At 42.8% G+C, this 22,043-nt stretch overlaps 1 protein-coding gene across 5 annotated transcripts in view; it reads left to right on the top strand.

Moving 5' to 3' along the window:
* The window catches only part of ADGRD1 (adhesion G protein-coupled receptor D1), a 259,870-nt gene extending 238,181 nt beyond the window's left edge, over positions 1 to 21,689 (top strand). For all 5 annotated transcript variants that reach the window (XM_065568585.1, XM_065568582.1, XM_065568584.1 and 2 more), the window contains 4 exons: positions 9,420 to 9,546; positions 10,774 to 10,815; positions 15,249 to 15,341; positions 18,329 to 21,689. In XM_065568585.1, the coding sequence (XP_065424657.1) occupies positions 9,420 to 9,546; positions 10,774 to 10,815; positions 15,249 to 15,341; positions 18,329 to 18,424 (358 nt within the window). In that variant the 3' untranslated portion in view covers positions 18,425 to 21,689. The remainder of the gene's footprint in view (positions 1 to 9,419; positions 9,547 to 10,773; positions 10,816 to 15,248; positions 15,342 to 18,328) is intronic.
* The last annotated feature ends 354 nt before the right edge of the window (positions 21,690 to 22,043 follow it).

The raw sequence follows: 22,043 nt of genomic DNA, 5'->3' as shown, positions 1-22,043 counted from the left end.
TGAAGTCGAGGACCTGATTTTCAGAAGCGCTGAGCATCTGCTACCAGTGACTTCATACGTGGCTATTCTTGGTATTACTGTAGTGTTTAGAAGCCCCAATCTTTCTTCATGGAGCTTACAGGCTAAATAGACAAATGTAGGAGGGAAAACAGGTGCAGAAACTTGCCCAAGGTCACCCAGTAGATCCGTGACAAAGCCAGAATTGAAAGCCAGGTCTCTTGAGTCTGAGACCAGTGCTCTATCCACAAGACCAATGGGCCTTCTGGAGTTCATAGATTAAATTAATTTCTGAAAATCATATTCCAGTTGACTTGCTCAATGAGTTGGTGGTTGAGCTCGGAGGAGAACCAAGACATTTTGACTCTGAAACCTGCCTTTTGACCCCTAGTTTACATTCCTTGAGCTGGCCAAATTATTCATTGTGACTATTTTTGGGTGTGAATTTAGATCATTTTTATTTTTGGGTCATAATGGGCCTGATCCCAAAGACTCCCATTGATATCAACCAACTCTGGCTCAGGTCCAAATGGTTTGTAAATCTATCCACATTTCTGTGAATGTGTTTGTAGCAACACACTGGCTAGTTTGCTCAAACAATTTCCAGCAAATGGGTTTTCCTAATATTGTTCAGCTGGACTATTTGGAGTGGGTGATTTTGCTCCCTGACTAGATGATTGAATAAATAATAGCAAACAACAAAATGCTCTTGTTCACTCATGACTCCCACTCTGTAAAGAATAACCATTCCTCACGCATCAACAGGGATAAAATCCTGAAGACTGGTGAATACCAAGCATAAAAGGAGACAAGAACATAGCTGAATTGAATGGCAGTTCTGACTGTGAAGGAAAGTTTGCAAACTGTTTGTTTCACAGATTTTAATCAGCTCTTAGGTTAGAGTTTGGTGATTACAAGTTGTAGCAAACTGGGAACAGTCCAAGTTCATCTCCTTCCACTATTAATCTGAACTGTTAGATTTTGAGAGAGCTGCTAGTGGTGGGTGTCTGAAGTAAACCGCAAAAAGAGAAAATTCAGTTAAAAGGACCATTCATCAAACTAACAATGTGACTTGCGATGGAAAAGTGCCTGCTTTTATAGACCATACGTCTTCTTGCTATTTATATAATCTTGGTTGATAGGTCTCAATTTAGTCCCTAATTTAGCAGACAGGATGTCTGAAGTTGTGGAGGTCAGATGCCTTAAACGGATTAGTTCCTCATATATAACCAATAAAACTGATTTGTGAGTTATAGATCCCATTCTTAATAGCAATACAGTTTGCTTCCTGTGAGGAGTAAAGTTTCTTCCTAGGAGCTGCTAGTTCAATCATCAGTATTTGATATGGACAGTGTCCTCAGAGCAATAGGAAGGAGGGAGAAATTAAATAAGGGCAAGAAGAAAGCTATAGTGAGTAGAATTGTTCCAAACCAATTGCAAATATAATAAAACTATAAGGTCCGACCCTGCTTCTTGGCAAAATCCCACTGAATTTAACAGCAACAAGATTGAACACTTACTTCATATTATGTTGTTGACAGAAATTATATCCCACAGGACCTGACCCCTACATTTCTTGCACAGCTTGCCATCAATGGAGTTAAAACAGATTACACTAGCTCCAGGATCTTTCCCTCGCGTTCCTATTGACCAGAATTTGGGACCAGGATTTCAGCTGGTATAAATCAATGTAGCTTCATTGACTTCGTTGGAGCAGTTAACACCAGCTGAAGATCTGGCATTGCCTATGCAAGGATTGGATGTTATGCAAAGTTGAACAATAAATAGGAACCGGAGAGTAAAACAAAGACTTAAGTGGGATGACTCAGATGGGTAAGGTTACTCTCTTAAGTAAGGGTTATAGGATTGGCCCCTAAGAGAGGCAGGCAAAGGAGACAAGATTTTTTTTTTTTAGATGGAGATTTAAAGAGACGGAGAGTCAATTAGACAGGAAGCCCAGGAAAGGCTGATTGAGACATCAGGAACTATAAAGAAAGTTGTACTTGCAATAACATTGTTCCAAATGTGTGAAGGGAAAGAACAGAAAGGTGGCAGCAAGTCCGTGGAGGGGTTTAAAGTAAGCTTTTTCAATACCTGGGCCCTGATTTGCAGGATTCATACAGGTAGTCCCAGTGAATAGATTTTGCATAACTGCCAGCAACTACCCTGAAGGAACCCCATTGATTGTAAGGGAGACAGTTGCAACATGATGACCCTATGCAGTACAGATTCATTGCTGTTGGCTCTTTAAAAAAAAAAAAAAAAAAAAAAAAAGTTAAAACCATTCTTTTGGCTCTGCATAGGAATTAAATCAGCCCACATCGAAGCATCTATTGCTGAACAATGCCTTGCACAGCTTGTGCCTTCTGTGTAACTTGCAATCTATCCATTCAGATTGTTATCATTTTGACACAGTAAGAAACAATTCCTAGCAGTAGAACAGGCTGATAGATACACTGTGCACAAACAATAATATTCCAAAGGCTGCGGAACACAGACTGAATATAAAAATGTAATCAGAACAAAAACAGCTCTGCAGTTTCCAGAAATCACCTGTTAACAAAGGAATAAGTGGTACATATTTGTTAAAAAAAACAAAATGAAAAAAAAGTAAAAAGGAAGAACAAAAGCAAATTCCCCCTTGGTGCCAGTTTTGTCTTGCTCCCAATCAATTCAGTGCAGGGCTGACCACCACACACACGGACGCTGGAAGCGAAGACAGTTTAACGGAGCTAGACTGCGAGAGAGCAATAGGGATTGAACTTTTATCAGCTTCTGTGAGAAATAAACCCTTATATGGCTTCTAAAATTCTATGGGCCAGCTCATCACCACCTAGAATGTGACCATGCAGATGTCTAAGGGTGAGTAAGTCCTCCCTTTATGCTGCCTGCCCACATTTCTACTGCAAGCATGGGGAAAAGAAGAGGTTAAGGACTAGATTCACCAAGGAACCAGCAATGCTTAGCATGGCCACAGCTAACTTTTCAGCGCCTAGAAAATCACTGTGATTCACATGCTTGGGCTTCCTATACAATGAATGCATAATGATAGGTTCCTCCAAATGGGGTTCACAAAGGCCAGCAGACTAGGTGGCTGCCCGCCTAAAATAAACAACAGGGGATGTCAAGGAATCAGGAGTGTCCTAAGTCCTGCCCCTCTCAGGGAGTTTGGCTTTTAAATCCGGGCTGCAGGGAGGCACCTCCCTCTGCTTGGGATTCTCAGCTGCAAACCCTTGTTTGGAATTAGTCATCTACAGCATTTCTTGCAAGGGGGAGGCGCTCTTCCCCCATAACTTGTAGCCCAGTGGTTAGGGTACTCACCTGGGAGGTGGGAGACTACAGGTTCAAAACTTCCTTCTGCCTGAGGGGGAGAAGGGATAAGACAACCTACATCTATATTAATTGAACAGGACATTGCTTATGGTCATCCAGCACAGTTGGGCAACAGAAATCAGGCTCTCTCATTCAGTGTCTTGAGGTATCAAACTTGGTATCATCATCTTGGTTACCGAACTTCGTAGCATAAAATCCAAAGGACCACGTTGATATATTGTTAAGGTTGCTCAATCTGAATATTCAAACACCAGCTAAGGTTCCAAAAGCACATGTACTTGGCTGGGTTGTATGGTTTAAATTATTAGAGCTAGTCGCCTAAACTATTCATGTAGCCAGAAAAACAGGAATAAAAAATAAGAACATACATGTGCAGTGCATTGGAATTAACGTAACTAGGGGACCCGTATCTTTTGCATTTTCTGAATTTTTTTGACCTTATTGTTGCTTAATGCAGCTTTTTGCATTTAATTTCCTATGCATTTTTTTAAAGGTCAAGAGGAAATGAAACAAAGTTTGGGGAAGTGGGGGAAGAGGATGAGGGAAGAAAATAAAAAAGGTCAAGGAAAAAATGCTGCCAAGCTCCTAGCTTGGTTAGTGAAGCTCATAGCTCCTTGAACCAGTCATTCCCACTTAGGGTGAAATTCACCCATGCAACAGACTGGCGTAAGATCTATACACTGAAGCAAAATAGGTCTTAAATAGGATGTAAGTGACACTCACATCTTGTGCTGATCCTCTGCATGGGGTGGATTTCACCCCTAAACAACACCCAGTTTAAATGGATGTGCACTTAAAAAGATACACATGTACAGAGTGCCTCTCTAATTAGCATTCATCTTCTGCCCTCATACATTTTTCTATTGCACATGGTCAATGTTCAGTCTTCAAAGGTCTATGACCTTGGTTAAATCAAAACCTGTTAAAAACAAATGGCCAGATTTAGTATTTAGGTGCCTAAAGAATGCCTAACAGAGAGGGATTTATAATGGAATAAAGCACTTAACTCCCGTTGACTGTCAGTGGGACTTAGACACCTAACCTGCTTTGATGCTTTTGTACATCATACTACATGACTATCAACATCGTTAGGCACCTATATCCTTTTGTGAATCTGGCCCAAACTGACTAGTCCATAAGTTTCCACTGAGTCTAGCCCACATTTCAGTTTTCATGTCATTCACTCTTACTGAAGCATTGTTTGGATAGTGTGTTTAGAATAAAGAACAGGAGTACTTGTGGCACCTTAGAGACTAACAAATTTATTTGAGCATAAGCTTTCGTGGGCTACAGCCCACTTCATTGGATGCATAGAATGGAACACACAGAAAGAAGATATTTATACATACAGAGAACATAAAAAGGTGGAAGTAGCCCTACCAACTGTAAGAGGCCAATCAATTGAGATGAGCTATCATCAGCAGGAGAAAAAAAAAAAACCAAAAACTTTTGAAGTGATAATCAAGATGATGTTTAGAATAGTTTTGCAATGGGAAAAGTGTATTTGTTGTGGTTGGATGACTCCAAATATGGCTGAAGTCATTTTGCTCAAATTTAAATTAAAAATGAAAACAAACTCCCCTTTGGGAAGAAAACAAACAAGGACAAGTTTATCCCAAAAGGCAAATTTCATAAAATTGGATGTGTATGAGACAGCAGATGGGTACGAGTGATGGGTTCATAATGGAAAGTGTTTTTTAATATCGGATTAGATGAGAGATCTAAAATGTCTAAATGCCCAGATTCTGTTTTCTCCATGTTTGCTAAGGCCCCTCTTCCGCAATGAGTCCTATGCAGGTGGACCCTCATTAAAATCAGTGGGGCTCAGCCCAGTCACAGGGTTTTTTGTTCCCTCCCTCCCCCCACAAGAGTTCATTGCAGGATCTGGGTTCTTGGCAATGTGTCAGTGGGAAATATTTCCTGTGTTGCTGTTGAAGTGAAGGACTTTAGCCTTGAGGAAAAAAATATCATCCTTGCATCATGAAATAATTCTGCACCATTGATCAAGTTGCTCTCAAGACCAGATTCTTTGAAGTGTATATTGTAAGTGAATAATAGACCTTGGGGTTTATTGTATTTCTTCAATTCCTGCCTGAAAGACCCTTTGCAGAATCAAATTGAATTGTACTAAAATATTTGTGGCCAAGGACAGCAAGCTTCTCATCAATACATACATTTTAAGAAAGCCAGGCTTTCTTCTCTGACACAAGCCTTGACCCCATGCAGTGTTTCTACGTATTCTTTTAATCAAAGACAAAGATTTGTTTACTTGGGTCACTGAGATGACGGACTTGGCACTCAATATTTAAAGGGATTTTTCCATTGAGTTCAGGGGTAGGCAACCTATGGGACATGTGCCGAAGGCGGCACACAAGCTGATTTTCAGTGGCACTCACACTGCCCGGGTCCTGGCCACTGGTCTGGGGGGGGCTCTGCATTTTAATTTAATTTTAAATGAAGCTTCTGAAACATTTTAAAAACCTTATTTACTTTACATACAACAATAGTTTAGTTATATATTATAGACTTATAGAAAGAGACCTTCTAAAAACTTTAAAATGTATTACTAGCGAGCGAACCTTAAATTAGAGTGAATAAATGAAGACTCGGCACACCGCTTCTGAAAGGTTGCCAACCCCTGAGTTATGCTATACAGTAGCCTCATTTTTTTCCTGTTGTTTTCTGTAATCATCATAGAGCCTTGCTCTAACAAAAGATTTGCAGCTTTATAGGCGCTTCTCTCCTGCATCTACACCCTAACCCCACCAAAGGGGAAGGTTAATATTGCTTGAGGCAATATTATCTCCTGCATGGATTTCCTATTAGCAATCTGGAAGCTCCTCAGAGATGCAATAGTTCAGAGGGTGGGCTGGTCCTTGGCTCCACCCCTCCCTCCCTCAATATTCCCATCCTGACTTACTGATCTCCACCTTTACCACAGCCCCAGTTCAGTAAAGAACTTAACTTTAAGCATGTGCTTAAATCACATTGGCCTCAATAGGACTTAAGCATGTGCTTATATTTAAACACATGTTTAAGTGCAATGCTCACTAGGAATTGGATTACTCACTTGCTTCGGGGACTTGGGGTCATGTGCCTTTGTTAGGACTTAGTTCCGGGAAGGAGAAGGCTTTTTTCTCCACTTCCACTCTGCCAATGGAAGGCAGCATCTCTTCCTTGAGATCTTGCAGGATTTCAGTAATTTGAGGTATAGGGCATGCAAATCTCCTGCATCTTTCCACCTCGCATAACAGAACTGCACAGGTGCCAGCAGTGGCGGATTAATGATTTTGCCGCCACCGGCCCCATATGAATTTGTTTTAGTTTTTTTACAAATTTGTTTGAACTAAAATGAATCTAAATATCATTAAAATAATTGAACATTTACAAGTTTGATTATAAATAAAATTACAAGTACAGCAGACCCTCGCTTGAACGCGCGCCTACATAGCGCAATTTTGCTTATAGTGCGGGACCGCGCATGGATCCAAAACTGAGAACCGCTTAATTTCTTCCTTTCAGTCATATTATTAACGTTTAGGATTCTCGCAAGTATGTTTACTAAATGGTGTCGCACCGTCATTGGTGGTTTCAATACGCACTATGATTGGTAGAATCACAGCGTCACTGATGCCGCAATTACAAAAATGCTGCTATTATAAATTTGCCATCCCTGCAAATTTGCCGACCAAGGCCAGTTGTTCTCCAACTTTTGTACTGGTGACCCCTTTCACATAGCAAGCCTCTGAGTGTGACCCCCATTATAAATTAAAATCACTTGTTTATATATTTAACACCATTATAAATGCTGCAGGCAAAGCAGGGTTTGGGTTGGAGGCTGACAGCTCACGACCCCCATGTAATAACCTTGCGACCCCCTGAGGGGTCCCAACCCACAGTTTGAGAACCCCTGGCCTAGGCGATAATACACCGCTGAGTGCCAGTTGGCTAATAAGCTTTGTGCCCGTGGAGAAAACTAGGAGGTTTTTCCCCAGTACACCTCTACCCCGATATAACATGACCCAATATAACACGAATTCAGATATAATGCGGGAAAGCAGCGCTTCGGGGGGGCGGGGCTGCGCACTCCAGCGGATCAAAGCAAGTTCGATATACCGCAGTTTCACCTATAAGGCAGTAAGATTTTTTGGCTCCCGAGGACAGCATTATATAGGGGTAGAGATGTACTTCCATGAGAGTTTTGAGTGAGCAAGCCCTTGCTGAATACTTTCTGGTTGTCCAAAGCTTTGGCCCAGGCATGTCGCCCCTGAATCTTTTGTTAGGAGAAAGTGGATTGTGCTGGAGTCGCTATGTCCATATTCACAAGTCACCTGGCTTCACTCTAACTCAGATCAACTTTCAGCAAGTACAAAGAAAATAAAAAATTAACTGCAAGTTAATTTGTTGTATATTGTAAGTTGTATATTGTTTTAACTGAATGCAGATGGAATGAGCTGTTCTCATGCTTTCCATACGTAGAAACAGACAAGGTACTTCTTGTTCAATGCTCTTACAGCTGCTACACTCAGTATTGATGTTTACATGCCCACATGAATGTTTCTTTAGTACAATTCATTGCAGAGAGTCAGTATCTCTCAAGGAAGTAGAGAAATAACAATGCACTGGGGGGAAAAAAAGGACTTTTGGAGAGTAGACAATTATGTAAGATAAACAGTAATGCTGTGTGACTTCAGTTTGGTCAGAGCTCCATGTCCTACATGCAGGCTGGCTGGTGTTCTGGTGCAGCAAAGACATCAGAACATCCTGAGTTAAACCAGCAAACAAATCCCAGAACTGCAAATTACCTTCCTGGAAATGCTGATCATGCAAGGCCTCAAGCACCCCATGTGAGGTACTGATCACGCTTAATTCCTTTTGGTGATGAAGATAAACATCTTGCAGGAGATTGAAAGCATGTTGCACCTCACACCCATGCAGGAGCGCCACCAGCTTTTTTGCCACCTTAGGCAGCAGAAGGTCCCGCCCCCGAAATGCCGCCCCCGACAAAGGGGGTGGAAGGTTCAACCCCCGAAATACCGCCCCCAACAGAGGCGGCAGAAGATCCGGCTGCCGCGGTCGCCAACCCCCAAATGTTAGCGCCCTAGGCGACCGCCTAGGTCGCCTAATGGGTTGCACCGGCCCTGCACCTGTGGGCCCTAATTTAGGAGGCTGTAGGTGCAGAGACATAAGGCCTAATTCTGATGACACATCTGTCTATATCTATCTGTTGTCTCTTGTCTTATACTTAGATTTTTAAGTCCCTTGGGCCAAGGACTGTCTTTTTGCTCTGTTTGTACAGCGCCTGGCACAGTGGAGTCCTGGTCCATAACTAGGGCTCCTCAGCACTTCAGTAATAATAATAAATAACAACATGGTTCTTACACAGCCCCCATTGCCATAGTATCTGAACGCCTCACAATCTTTAACGAATTGATCCTCACAAAATCCCTGCGAGGTAGGGAAGCGCTGTTATTCCCATTTTACAGCTGAGGAACTGAAGCACACTGAGGCAAAAAGCATGAAAAATATTTTAGGCACCTAATTTCCATTGATTTCAATAGGAGCTAGGTACATAAATACTTTTGAGGACCTGGGACAGACAGACAGACAGACAGTTCCTGGACCACTGGCCCATCAATCCTCTCTACTGATCTATAGATGCATGAGCACTTGACAAGAGTTGTCTCCCTGAGTTTGGTGGGCTTCAGTTACCCATAGTCTGGAAGGCACTTTTGGATCCTTGAAGAGGAAAGCACTATAGAACATTGAAGAGATTACTCTTATTTAAATGCAACCAATGCGCTCTTATCAACTGACTCATGAGAACAATATTGATGAAGTTCTTTCTGTGTGTTGTGAACATAAATATGTCCGACTTCATTTTTTTTCAAAAGCTGACATGGCTAATCATTTCTACATCATCAATAAATCTGAGCAACAATCCGATTGCATTGTCTGTGAAGATTTTTTTTTTTTTCGCAATCACTTGTGTGCCAAGAAATAATTGATAAAAATCTCCCCTCGGGTGTTTTAAAAACATACTGTTTGCCTGGCAGTTCTGTTAAATTTCCTGTCATTTTATCTTTCAGGTTGACAGCTAAGGCAGTTGCTGTATTGTTACCGATCTTGGGAAGTTCATGGATCTTTGGAGTTCTAGCTGTCAATGACCATGCAATAGTATTTCAGTACATGTTTGCAATATTCAATTCCTTGCAAGTAAGTACATAATGCAGGCTCTGAGGGTTCAGACAAGAGCTGTAGAGCACCGCAAGCTTGCAACTGACAGATCTTTAGCAATGTTTTCATTTGTGTATATTTTTCTGATCTTTCATACCCCTTTATCTCATAAGCATGTACAATCAATGATATTTCTCCAGTCTCTGCATAGACAGTGAAAATACTGAGCAATTGAGTGAGGCTTCTAACAGCCACCAGATGAACAGGCACTGAACACTGCCCTTGACAGAGTTTATTCACATTTCATTTTCAAGAGTGAGGCATCAAGGACTAGATTTAACAGTGGATGCACTGCTGACATTTTTCAAGTTTGTAAAGTCAACTTAAGATTCTGTGATCCCGAAGGAGCCAAATAAGACAATCCTAAGTGGCTGGGTAGATCTCATCAGATTGAGCAACCGGGTATGTGTGTTGCATTTGACAAAGGTTAGAAGGAAAGAGGCCCACTGATGCAGCATACAGGACTTGTGATAAGAGGACAAGGTAGAAGGGCTCTGATGCACCAAAAGCATCCCTAGCCAGGAAGGGTCTTAAGAACCTGCTTAACTATAAGCAGATGCTTGAATACAGACATACAAGTAAGGGCGTGTTTAAGGTCTTTCCTGGATCAGAGAGGTAAAAGCAGCACTTGTGAATTTTTTGGTTCTCTCACAAAGGAATTCCACAGATAATCAAACAGATAATACATCATAGGGTCCCAGCTAGAACTGGTGGAAAAGGGCTTTGATTGCCAACAACCAAAACATTTTTGATTTTTAAATACACCTCTACCCCGATAAAACGCTGTCCTCAGGAGCCATAAAATCTTACCGCATTATAAGTGAAACTGCGTTATATCGAACTTGCTTTGATCTGCCGGAGTGCGCAGCTCCGCCCCCCCGGAGCGCTGCTTTACCGCGTTATATCTGAATTCGTGTTATATCAGGTCACGTTATATCAGGGTAGAGGTGTATTTGGATTTGGAGGCAGACACTTTCTGTGAAAATTTTGTTGAAAACCCAAGTTCCTTAAAAATAAAGTAAAAGTTTTAGATGGAAAAATTTTGACCAGTCCTATCAGTAGCCTAATGTTGTAAGTGATTAAGTTAGGGAAGAATTTGACCCATTCATGCTCAATTGTAAATTTCGGTCTATTGCACGCTTGCTTAGTGCAATACTTCAAGTAATAACCTGTAATATTCTTCTTCCCTTTTTTGTTTTCTTTTAGGGATTTTTCATCTTCCTGTTTCACTGCCTTCTGAATTCAGAGGTATGTCCCCTGTCCCCGTCCTCCCCCGCTCCTCCTCCCCCCCCAGTAAACATCCAGTAAGAGATCTTTCTGTAGTAAAACCAAGAGCCAGATAATGCTAAAATAGTGTTAGGATGGTATAAAGTTTGTAAATCAGCTTCGGTATTTTTAGGAACCCCTTGTTTAATGCTGTTGCTTTAAGAATTGCCCTTTATTCCTCAGTCACAGTTGCTTAGCAATGTGTATGTTTTTTATGTAGTCACTGTCATTACAATTCATGAAATCTTCAGGAAAGTAGGAACTCAGTAAAAAACTCAAGTGCCATGGGTGTAAAATAAACAGCGAATGAACCCCTTATGGGCACTTTCCTTGTCACTGATATTTGTAAGTTTCTGTGGGAGAAACATGAAACTATCAGTGATTTTCTGGTTCAGAGGATTCCTGGACACACATGACCCCACTTTGTAGCAATGTATGTCATTTAGCGCATTTAACCTAAAGAAGCGGAGTTTCCAAATACGTGATAACAGATTAGAATTCAAGTCTAAGGGGAAACGTACTGCTTGGGCATGGATGGAGACTAGCATTCTATGGGCAACATTTCTGAAGTGAGAATGTTTGGGTTTCAGAGCCAGAAGGGAAAATAAATATTCATCTCAACAAAACAAACTTTTAGAACTCACTAATCCCTTTATTAATGAGAAACCAGAGTAGAACATTTCCCGGGGACTTTTCTTGGCAGGATGCTATATTTTTTACAGTGGACTAAAGGGGGATATTTTCATGTAAAGACTGTGTCACTGGATTGACTCCTTTAGAGCCAAAGCTTTAGCCAGATAAATAGGCCTTGACAGGGAATCGCTACATGGACCGGAGCAGCCAGAATGCTCCCCTCTCCCAGGGCGCTGAGCACAAGAGCCCAGCAATATGCCATTGTTACTGTAAATCAAAGGTGGTGATGGAAGCCGCTGTCAATACCAGGTGGGTGTTTTAATCAGTGGATCAGCATATACACATATACCTACTACTGATCACTCTTCTGCTTATCCCATGCCTCTTCCCTCCATGCTACACATACACGTTGGAATCACTCCAGTTCGTCAGTGTTACGGGCCTTCTCTGCCTGCGCAGGAGCAGGCAGAACGTGGTGTTTGCAATAATCAGGTGTTCGCTGAGCACCATCATCATGACCATTGTTGAATGTAATCATGGTCTCTGCCCCAATGACTTCATAGTGTTGGGACCAAGTACTGAATTCTCTAGCTGCAGTGGGTTCAGAAGGAGACGCCAGTGTGTAAAGCTAGGAGGGCTGGTAAAAGTTAAGAAGGAAAAATATTTAAATATCCTATTGTTCCCTGTGCTCAGAGAGCCTCTTTCTCTCCATGACCCATCTGACTCCCAGACAAAACAATCCAATGTCCAGATATTTATATCTGGCTTGCTACCTTTAAAAAAAAACAAACAAAAAACAGCAACCTACTAAGGAAGGGAATTCATAAACTCCTCAGAGTGATCTTAGAGGCACTAGGTACTTTAGAGTCTGATCCCTGGTAAACAGCAGAAATGAGCAATTGCTTTTAGAGAATATTTCTTATTAGCTCCACTGTAGAGTCTCTATGAGGGTCTCTATTTAAAATAAACCTTCCAAAAAAACTTTAAAAAAATGCTTTACTCCTCAAAACTTTGTGTATCAGAGAATCCCAGACATAGGAAAGCAAAACTGCTAGCAATATTTCAAATCAGTAGGGTAAAGCAGAGATATAGGGGTTTACAAACAATACATAAGGCCTGTTTGAAGAAGTACTATAAAAAATGGCAGTACTTTTGATTGCCTGAGGACCTTGGCAATGCTGGAACTACAGAGCAGACTACATCCTTTTTTACCTGCAGTTATTTTTTGTTTTGTTTTTCAAAGTAAAAAGAAGAACAACAACAAAATTAGAAGGAGAATATAAACAACAATTATAGCATGCAATCACAGCGGGAGAAATATAAAAAGGTACATATACAGCACCACAGGAACTACAAATATACAGACCACCTTACCCTAATTTTAATTGTACCTGCCATCAAAACAAGAATATGTTTACTTGTTTTTAAAAATCGCCAACCATTGGCTCCCTTCTGCTTTCGGAATGGCAAAACTGCCACTGACTTCAAAGGGTGCCAGATCAATACAGTGATAATTAATTCTCTCCAGATTTACTAAGTCTCACAGATTGACAAGCCACTGAGCTAGTTAGTTAATTTTCCTGGTTTTTCTCCACTAGTGTTTAGCAATTAGCATTTTGTAAATCATGCTGGATTCTAATGTCTAGGGGGCGGTATGACTTAGTGACTAGAGCACTGGTTCTATTCCTGGCTCTGCCACTACCCTGCTGGGTAACCTTGGGCAAGTCACTTCCCTGCTCTGTGCCTCCGTTTCCCCATCTCTAAAATGGGAATATTGATATTGCCCCTATATTAGCATTTAAGAATCATGTTTAATTGCTTTGTCACCTTCTTCTAAAATGGAAGCACAATAAACTGACATACACCCATCACCACATTTCTGCGTGGCATGGTTTTATTTTATCCAACTGGAGAGAAGTTGAATTTCATCAGAAAGCATCATGTAGTTCATAAATATAAGGGTACATGTAAAGCTGTAGCTAGGGTGGCGAGTATTCTGTTCCCTGCTACCTGTAAATGTGATCAGACACTCAAGTGCCAAATTAAAGGCAATGCTTTTAGAGAACGACAAAGCAGCACTAGGGCTTAATGACATGAACAGTCCCATTGATTTCAGGGGGGCTGTTTGACTGAGAAAGGTGAGCTGGAGTGGCATGGGGATATGATCCCTGTTGTCACTATGAGGACATACTTCTTTAGGACTTCAGTGGAGTGGTGGGTATTTGGAGGATCATGGTGGGCAAGTTTTTCATTGACTTCAGTGGGGCCAAGATTTCACCATGTGTGTGCAAAGTGAACATTATTCTTAAAGTGTGAAATTCACCTCTGTCTGGACTGGCCAGCATCTTTAAGTCCCACTCAGGCTCTCCAGATAAGTGGTGCCTAGGCCTCATGCTGGAATTTTAGCCATGCTGCAGTCCCGCTCTGAAAAGTGACTACATAAGATGGCACCTTTTGCTCAACAGATCCCTCTGCATTTTAGTGACTAAAATAAATATTTCGTCCCATTTTTACTTCCACGGAGCCAGCACAGCATTGGGGAAGCAGGCTGCATTCTAGTTTGGCTCACAACCATCAACACAATTATTTACTAAGCTCCCAGTGCTGGGCCAAAGCCTCTCTGCATAGACACCCGTGCAGCCATAATATAGAAGGTGATGGAGTTGCACTAGTGTTACTTGATTATTAGAATCTGCAGGGCTGGCAGCTGGGAAAAAACAACTGCCTGGATCATTTCCTGTCAGGGAAAAACTTGCCAGGAGGGGTTCTAGAGGAGGAATTCTGCATGCCAGATCCCCTCATCCAGGGCCGGCTCCAGGCACCAGCTGATGGTGCTTGGGGCGGCAGATTGTTCGAGGCGGCATTCTGCCCAATCCTAGGGCGGCACGGCCGCTTTTTTTTGTTTTGTTTTGTTCTGTTCTTGTTCCGCTCTGGCCGCCCTGTAGGGGGCGGCGACGCGGAGAACCAGAGTGCCCTGCAGGGCAGTCCTCTTCCTTTCCTCCCCGCCGACCGGACCGGAGCGGAGCCCTCGCGGTGGCGCGGCAGGAGGGGCCGCGTGGCAGCGCCCCTGCTGTAGCCCTGGCCCTCCCCTTCTCTCTCTCTCTCTCCCGCCCGCTCCCCCTCCGTACCCCCCAGCCAGTCTCCCTGCACCTGTGCTCCGGCCACACCGCAGGTTGTTTTTTTTTTTTTGCTTTGCCGTTCTGGCCACCCCGTTTTGGTTTTTTTTGCTTGGGGCGGCCAAAAAGCCAGAGCCGGCCCTGCCCTCATCCCATCAGAGAGAGATGGGTGTGTGTGTGTGCGCACTGTCAGGGTTTGCATCCAGTGAAAAAAGAACACAGGGCCCACCTGCAAACTTGGTGACTCACATAGAACCTATGGGATCCCCAGAAGACCAGGATGAACTGCACAAAGCCCCTTGTGTCTCTGGGGGTGCACCTGGAGGCCACAACCATTGGTGGCTCCTGGCGAGCAGTTACTTTGGAACTGCACAGAGTCCAGGGAAGTGCCCCCTTGAGTGCACAGATTAGCTGATACAATTGGAGCTTATATTTTTACTTATAAAATGTGCAAATCTGATCACAGACCTATTGATTAACACTAAAATGGAACCCCACGATATTATTATTATTACTATACAGTAGAACGGCAAATATTCCATAGTAGTATATGCATATGAACCCTCATCCATTTATAAAATAAAGACAATACTTTGTACCTGAAAATAAATAAAACCAGATTAGGATCATCATTTCCTGACTGCCTTCTAATGCCTCTTTCCAAAGGTTAGAGCCGCCTTTAAGCACAAAACCAAGGTGTGGTCCCTCACCAGCAGTTCCATTCGCAACATCAATGTGAAACCCTTCAACTCTGATATCGTAAGTACTCCCATCAATGCCATTTTTATCCTATTGTACTGGCTGGAAGGTTGTAGAGCAAAGCTGTGAGACTAACTGATTTTTTGGTTCACTGGCAGTTCTGAAAAAAAAAAAAATCAAAAGAATTGTTTGATTTGGTCAAGCTGAAGTTAAAAAAAATATTTTTTGGGGGGGGGTCAACAAAGTGAAAAAGTTGGAAAAACTTCATTTTGTGTCTAAGTCAAGGAAAGATTTTTGTTCAGCCTGAAACTATGTTTCATTTTGAACTTTTTTAACATAAGCAAAGTAATTGAAGGGCTGCAGTCACAAAACCAGGGAGCAGATGTAGGATTCAACAAAAGAGATGGAGAGAGGCCCAACTAGGGACCAGATAGCAAGTGTAAAAAATCAGGATGAGGGTGGAGGGGTTATAGGTGCCTATATAAGAAAAAGCCCCCCAAATCAGGACTGTCCCTATAAAATCGGGATATCTGGTCACCCTAGGCCCAACCCAGAATAGAATAGCCAGTAGCCTGATGGTTAGGACACACACCTGGGAGGGGAGTGTTCGGGGTTGCAGTCCCTGCTCCCGAGCTGGGATTCAAACCCGAGTCTCCCACATCCCCAGTGAGTGCCCTGAGCATGACGCTAAAGGGTGAGTGTGTGTGTGTCTGTCTGTCCTTCTCCTTCAGAGCTTTGTGTAGCCCAAAAAATTGAAACGTTTCATTTTCAAGATGTTAAAACGATTTGTTTAGACATTTCCAAAACTTTTATTTTGTTTTGACTGAAACATTTTGCCCAAATGGACACAAATTTTGGCAAAATATTTCATTGGATCCGGATTTGCATTATTTTTGTTGGAAAAAAAAAAAGTTTCAGCTGAAAAATGTTGCCCAGCTCTAGAGTAATATTGTGGAAAGAAAGATGAGATGACAGGGGGCACAGAAGTTAATTAGCACTTGTGTCTACAGTGTATTCTATCGCCAGTGTTGTGTAGGGTTACCATATTTTGTGCCTCCAAATGGAGGACACTCCACGGGGCCCCGCCCCAGCCCCGCCCATGCCCACGCCCCAACTCCGCCCCCTCCCCAAAGTCTCCGCCCCCTCCCCTGCTTCCCGCGAACATTTGATTCGCGGGAAGCCTGAAGCAGGTAAGGGGGAGTGTGGGGGGAGGAGGCGCGGCCCAGGCTGGCCCCCCGGCGGCTCCAGCCTGGGTCGGCTCGGGCCCTGGGGTGCCGGCCCCGGGCCCCGGCCGACCACTGCCGGCCCCCGGCGGCCCGGCGCACCCCCTGGCTCCCGGCCCCGCGACCCCGGCTCCCGGCCCGGCCCGGCCCGGCGACCCCGTGACCTGGGCCCGGACCGGCGCCCGGCCCCACGACCCCGGCCCGGCTCCCGGACCGGCACCATGCCCCCGGCCCCGCGACCCCGACCCCGGCCCGGCCCCGCACCGGCCCCGGCCCCGCGCCGCCGACCCCAGCCAAAGAGGCCCCGGCCGAGCCCTCCCTCCCTCCCGATTTTCCCGGACATGCCCAGCTTTTGGGGATTTCCCCCCGGACGGGGATTTGAGCCCCCAAAAGCCGGACATGTCCGGGAAAATCCAGACGTATGGTAACCCTAGTGTTGTGTTGTGACTATAGGAGATACTCTGAAAGCAGAGGACTAAATTCTGTTCTCTGATAAGCCAGTGAGTAAAATTTATAAAATGTCAAACTTGGGGCCTGATTCAAAGCCTACTGAAGTCAATGAGAGTCTTTCCATGGTCTTCCATGAGCTTTGAACCAGGCCCTTGAAGAGTTTTCTTGCTATTAACTTCAGCTGATGACCATAGTTTTTGGTTAGGGTTAGAGCTGGGTCGAAAGTCAGAATTTTTGTTTCATGGGAAATTTCGCTATTTCAAAGTTTTTGAAATTTTCAACCAAACGGAAATGTTGCAGTCATGTTGGTTTCAGCCATCAGCTGGCAAGGCTTTCAGGATCCGTGATTCCAGGGCAGCCCTGCCATGCAGACTCCCCCAGGGCCAGGGACTCCATGGCTTCCAGGATCCCGGGCCAGCTGGCTCTTCAATGCTCACAGTAGTTGGCTCCCCGACTGCCCAATTCTCACAACCTTGGAAGCCAGCTGCCCCAAGATTTGGGCAGCCCAAGATTATGGAAGCTAGGGGGCCAGTCTGCCTGGCGGGTATGCCCTGGAACCACAGACCCTGAAGCCTGTCCCAGGACTTCCAGACTTCCAGCTTTGTGGCAGGGAACCTGGAAGCCCTGTGTGCCCCAGCTAGAGTCTGGCTGTTGGGCTTCTGTGGCAGCAGGCTCCCTGGGCTGCAGGGATCAGTCAGTCCAGGGAGCCAGTTGGCCTGAGAGTCTGGATGCCTTGGTGTCCCCAACCCTGGGGATGGTCCACATAGCAAGGCTGTCCTGGAGCTGCAAATCCTGGAAGTCTAGGAGTCCCGACTCCAGGGCAGTCCTTCAGGTGTGCTGCCAAGGAGCTGGGCAAGGTGGCAGGGAGAGATGTGAAACCTGCCTGACAGGCCGGGTTCTGCCTGTGTTCTTTCATGAGACTTGTCAAAAGTGGTAGATTGGCGTGAAACCTTTTGCTTTTGACAAATTGGCATTTTCTGATGCAAATTTGTTCCAGCAGACAATTTCCATCCAGCTCCAGGCAGAATACCTTTACATTTGAGTCCCACGAATGAACATTTGTATAAACAAATCAGTGTGTATATATGCATTCCTCTCTCTCTCCCCCACTCAAGGAGGGCTTAAGTTGTCTTGAGACAAAAGAAATTTATTTTATGAGAAAACTGGCTATTAGAAATGATAGCTTCTGAAATGATTGGCAGTGATCACTGAATAATACCCGACAATACATGTTAAATGGCTCCTTTATGGCTTGTGCTCTCAAGAGTCTAAGGTAACAGGGAGTCTAGATTGATGTTTTCAGGCTTTCATGTCCTCCAGTCAATAGCGATTTGCCAAAAGTAAATCTAGTTTCAATACTATTTTGTCTTCCAGATGACTGGGAATAGGCCGGGTACAACTCCTACAAAGATGAACACCTGGGACAAGAGTACTAATTCAGCCAATCGGATTGATTTATCAGCAGTCTGATATTAGACCCAGATTCTCTCTGAAAATCAAGCCATACCTTCAGGACCTCCAATACAGCGTCACCATTATTTTCTCACCATTAATGCCAGTAGGAACTGCTCTTCTAATCACTGCCTAATAAATTGGAAATTGCCATATTGCTTTGCCGAGTATGTACAAGTCTGTCCTCATCTGCCTCCCTTCCAGTGTGTAATGCAATCTACCACTTGGCTATTAGCAATAGCTGCAGAGTAATTAGCACTACTATACACTGGATGGTTTTGTCAATGACGATGACAACGCTAGGGATGGGAAGGTTATTGCTATCTAAATCTAAAGGTCAAGTATTTCAGGAAAGATGCATTTTTGTGCTCTGCAAATGAAATGCTTCCTATTGTGATGTTGTAACAGGGCTAGTCTTGTTTAGCTGTGTACTCTCTGTTTACATGTAATATCTTAAGTAATCCAATTATCCCAGTGAAGCTTATTAACACCACATTCTGCCAACAGGCATTTTATTGGAACACTGTAAAGAAGCCAGACCTTGAGGGGGAAAAAAGAAAAATTCCAGCCATTCGGCCTGCTCTATAGACTTGGGACCTATGAAGCAGATAAACACTATGTCTATATACACACAAACAATGTGTGCATATTATATATATATATTTTACACACACACACACACACGCGCACACACACACACGCGCACACACACACACACAGACTGCTAACTTTTTAGATATTCCTTTTTTCAGATCTGCAATATATATAAATGGCTCTGACTGCCCTGCTCCAATCCGCAATGTTAGTTTCAGTTAAAGGGTGATTTCTGTCTGCTGACAAACCATAATAGAAGCTAGTTGTCTCAGTCTTTCAGATAGATCAACAACGGTCCATCACACGCATTTCACAAATGGAATTGACCTATAGCTTCTGGAAATCAAAACCCACACTGTGACTTATCTTTCTCCTTTTAGTGGTCAGAATGAGACACTGAATTCCAACAAAATACTGTGAAGGTAGCAAGACTGCAGATGGGTCTGTGTATTCGTATCTACAGACATATTTTAAACAGACCGCAAAACAGTCTTTTGTGATTTAAACTCTACTCAGCATTCAGCAGCTTTTGCTTCCAATACAATTCTGTAGTATCTTTGGGGGCGGGGGGACTCATTTTTCATTGGAGCAATGTCTTCCTGGTTCTTGTAGACTGTGTCAGTCGGTAATTCACTGAAGGTAGTTTGGACACACTGAGGCAGACCCTCAGCCACACTTTGTTGTGCCCACCCAGCGGGGTTGGTGGGGAGAAGACAAGGTGGCTTTTGCCACTGACATGCCCCTATTATCTTAAGGCTGGCCAGGGGCTAATTTGGCCTCAAAAATATGCATCTTGCTCTCTTTGCTCAGCAACAATCGTTCCAAAGAGAACATTCCATCAGCTCAGTCTGCTCAGACCAAAACGACATTGTTGCCACGTCTTCTTTCTCCTCGCCACATCTCTAACACCCCACCCCCAACGCTGCCCCATCTCACCCGGGGATTCCCCTTCAGTAGGCAAACCCCCAAGTCGTTTGTGCTTGCTTTCCCAATGCTTTGTGCCACCAGCTGTAAGGGAGCCGATGATTTGACTCAACATTTTCAAAGTATCTTTCCCCACTTAATTGAATGTTTATACTTTCCACAGTTAAGGCCAAGGCTGATCCACTGAAGTCAATGACAATCTCCCATTGATGTTAGTGGGAGTTTTATCATTGATTTAAGGGGACCGGGATTTGTTCCCTAACTAACTAAAAAGGGAACCACATTCTGCAGTTATTGCATTAACTTAAACAAATTTACTCCAGATGTACACAGGCAAAACAGAGCAGAATTTGGCCCACTGTGTCTATCATAAATACTTGTAAATACAGACATTTATTAATTCTAATCCTGTGAGCAGAATAATTCTATTTTGTTGACAGCTAAATGTAAAAGCAGGGAAAGAAGAAAGCTAAATACTGAAGCGGCTCGCTCTCTCTATTGGCTTTTGTGCATAGGCTTGCTCTTAGCCCTTTGAGCATTGGAATAATTATTACAACGGTGTAAATACAGCAGACCCTTGTGGAAAGAGAATGTCTGTTCCAAGAGATACAATAGGAAGAGCGATTGGAATATATGGAAGCAGGTTGTTGTAACAGAACTGTACTGTGAGAACAGAGTTCAAAGTGTCTGTGTTGTGTGCTGATAAAATATTTAAACATATTTTTGATACTGAAGCACATTTTTTTAAAAACTGTGACCATGGATATAGATTTTAACCCTATTAGGCGATCTATTAGGCGATTTCTCTTCTAATCATTACGTTATAGTAAAAGTGATGTTGTGAATGAGTCATAGGAAATACAGGGGTTTTAAAAAAACCTGGATTTTTAAATATTTATAATTCCCACTGTGCCATTTTCTCACTTTGAATGCAACTCCTTTGCTAAATTTATAGCAGTCACCTAAGTTACTGTCAGTAGCAATGATTATCATAGATCCATTTGAAAATAACATTTGACATACAGTACAACAGCATCTACTATAAAGGGTTAAGTCTATTTTTTTATCCAGGTATAACATATAATGTGGTCCCCAAAATACATCAGTAGACTCAATGAATCATGAACATGATTTTTAAACACTTTGGAATATGACATAGATGTATTATATAAGGAGTGAACATTTATTAACCCATATGTATTGAGACCTATTGAAGATACTGCAATGTTTTCCAGTACATAACCTTTGTCCCATGCTTTATCTGTGCATTTTGAACATAAAGTAGTATATCTTGGTTATGTCACGTGAGTTTAGGAGTTAGAACACTGTATTATTAGTAATGGGAATGGAGTTCCTTTTGTTTGCTTCTTTAGTTTCTGATTAACAGTATGCTTGTGGTTTTTTACTGCTTTATGTCCTCCCCCCCCCCCCCAGTCTGTTCATCTTGTTTGATTCTATGTATTTTTCACAGTTTTACTGAATGCAGAAAATATACTGAAATAGAAATGCTTGAAATGAATCTTCAAAAAACCCTGTTCTTATCCTCAGTCTTAAAGTATGAAAATCATGCAGTTTATTTATGGGCTTGTATATGGCAGCTTTTGCAGTATTTCTTCGGGACAACATTTTCTTAATGGTATGAAATCTTAATTGAATGAGATGTGAGTTTTAAATTAGATGATGTAGCAAGAATGATTTTGCAAGTAAGTAATAATAAAATGTTTTTTTTTCCAAAATAAAACAAAACATCTTAATTTTCTAACAAGATTTTGTGTTTGTTCCATTTATTCACATGGGTTAAAGAACATTGGGAATATATAGTTTCTTAGTGAAGTACCAACACCGTGCCTAAGCATATCAATCCTTACTCATGTGAGAAGTCCCCCTGAAATACTCATAACGTGTGGCCTAATATCACCAAGATACTATGTAGGCAACGTTTTTGTTTTAAACTTTAAACTTTCTTAAGCATATTTTTAGAAAAAAACATCCAAAATTGATTTTAAAATGACCAGTGATGGAGAATCCACCAAGACCCCGGGTAAATTGTTCCAGTGGTTAATTACCCTCACCATTAAAAATGTACACCATATTTCCAGTCTGAATTTGTTTAGACAGT

This window comes from Chrysemys picta, chromosome 15 (genome assembly GCF_011386835.1).
Source record: "Chrysemys picta bellii isolate R12L10 chromosome 15, ASM1138683v2, whole genome shotgun sequence".
Taxonomy (NCBI): Eukaryota; Metazoa; Chordata; order Testudines; family Emydidae; genus Chrysemys; species Chrysemys picta.
This window is presented reverse-complemented; position numbering and strand designations above follow the sequence as displayed.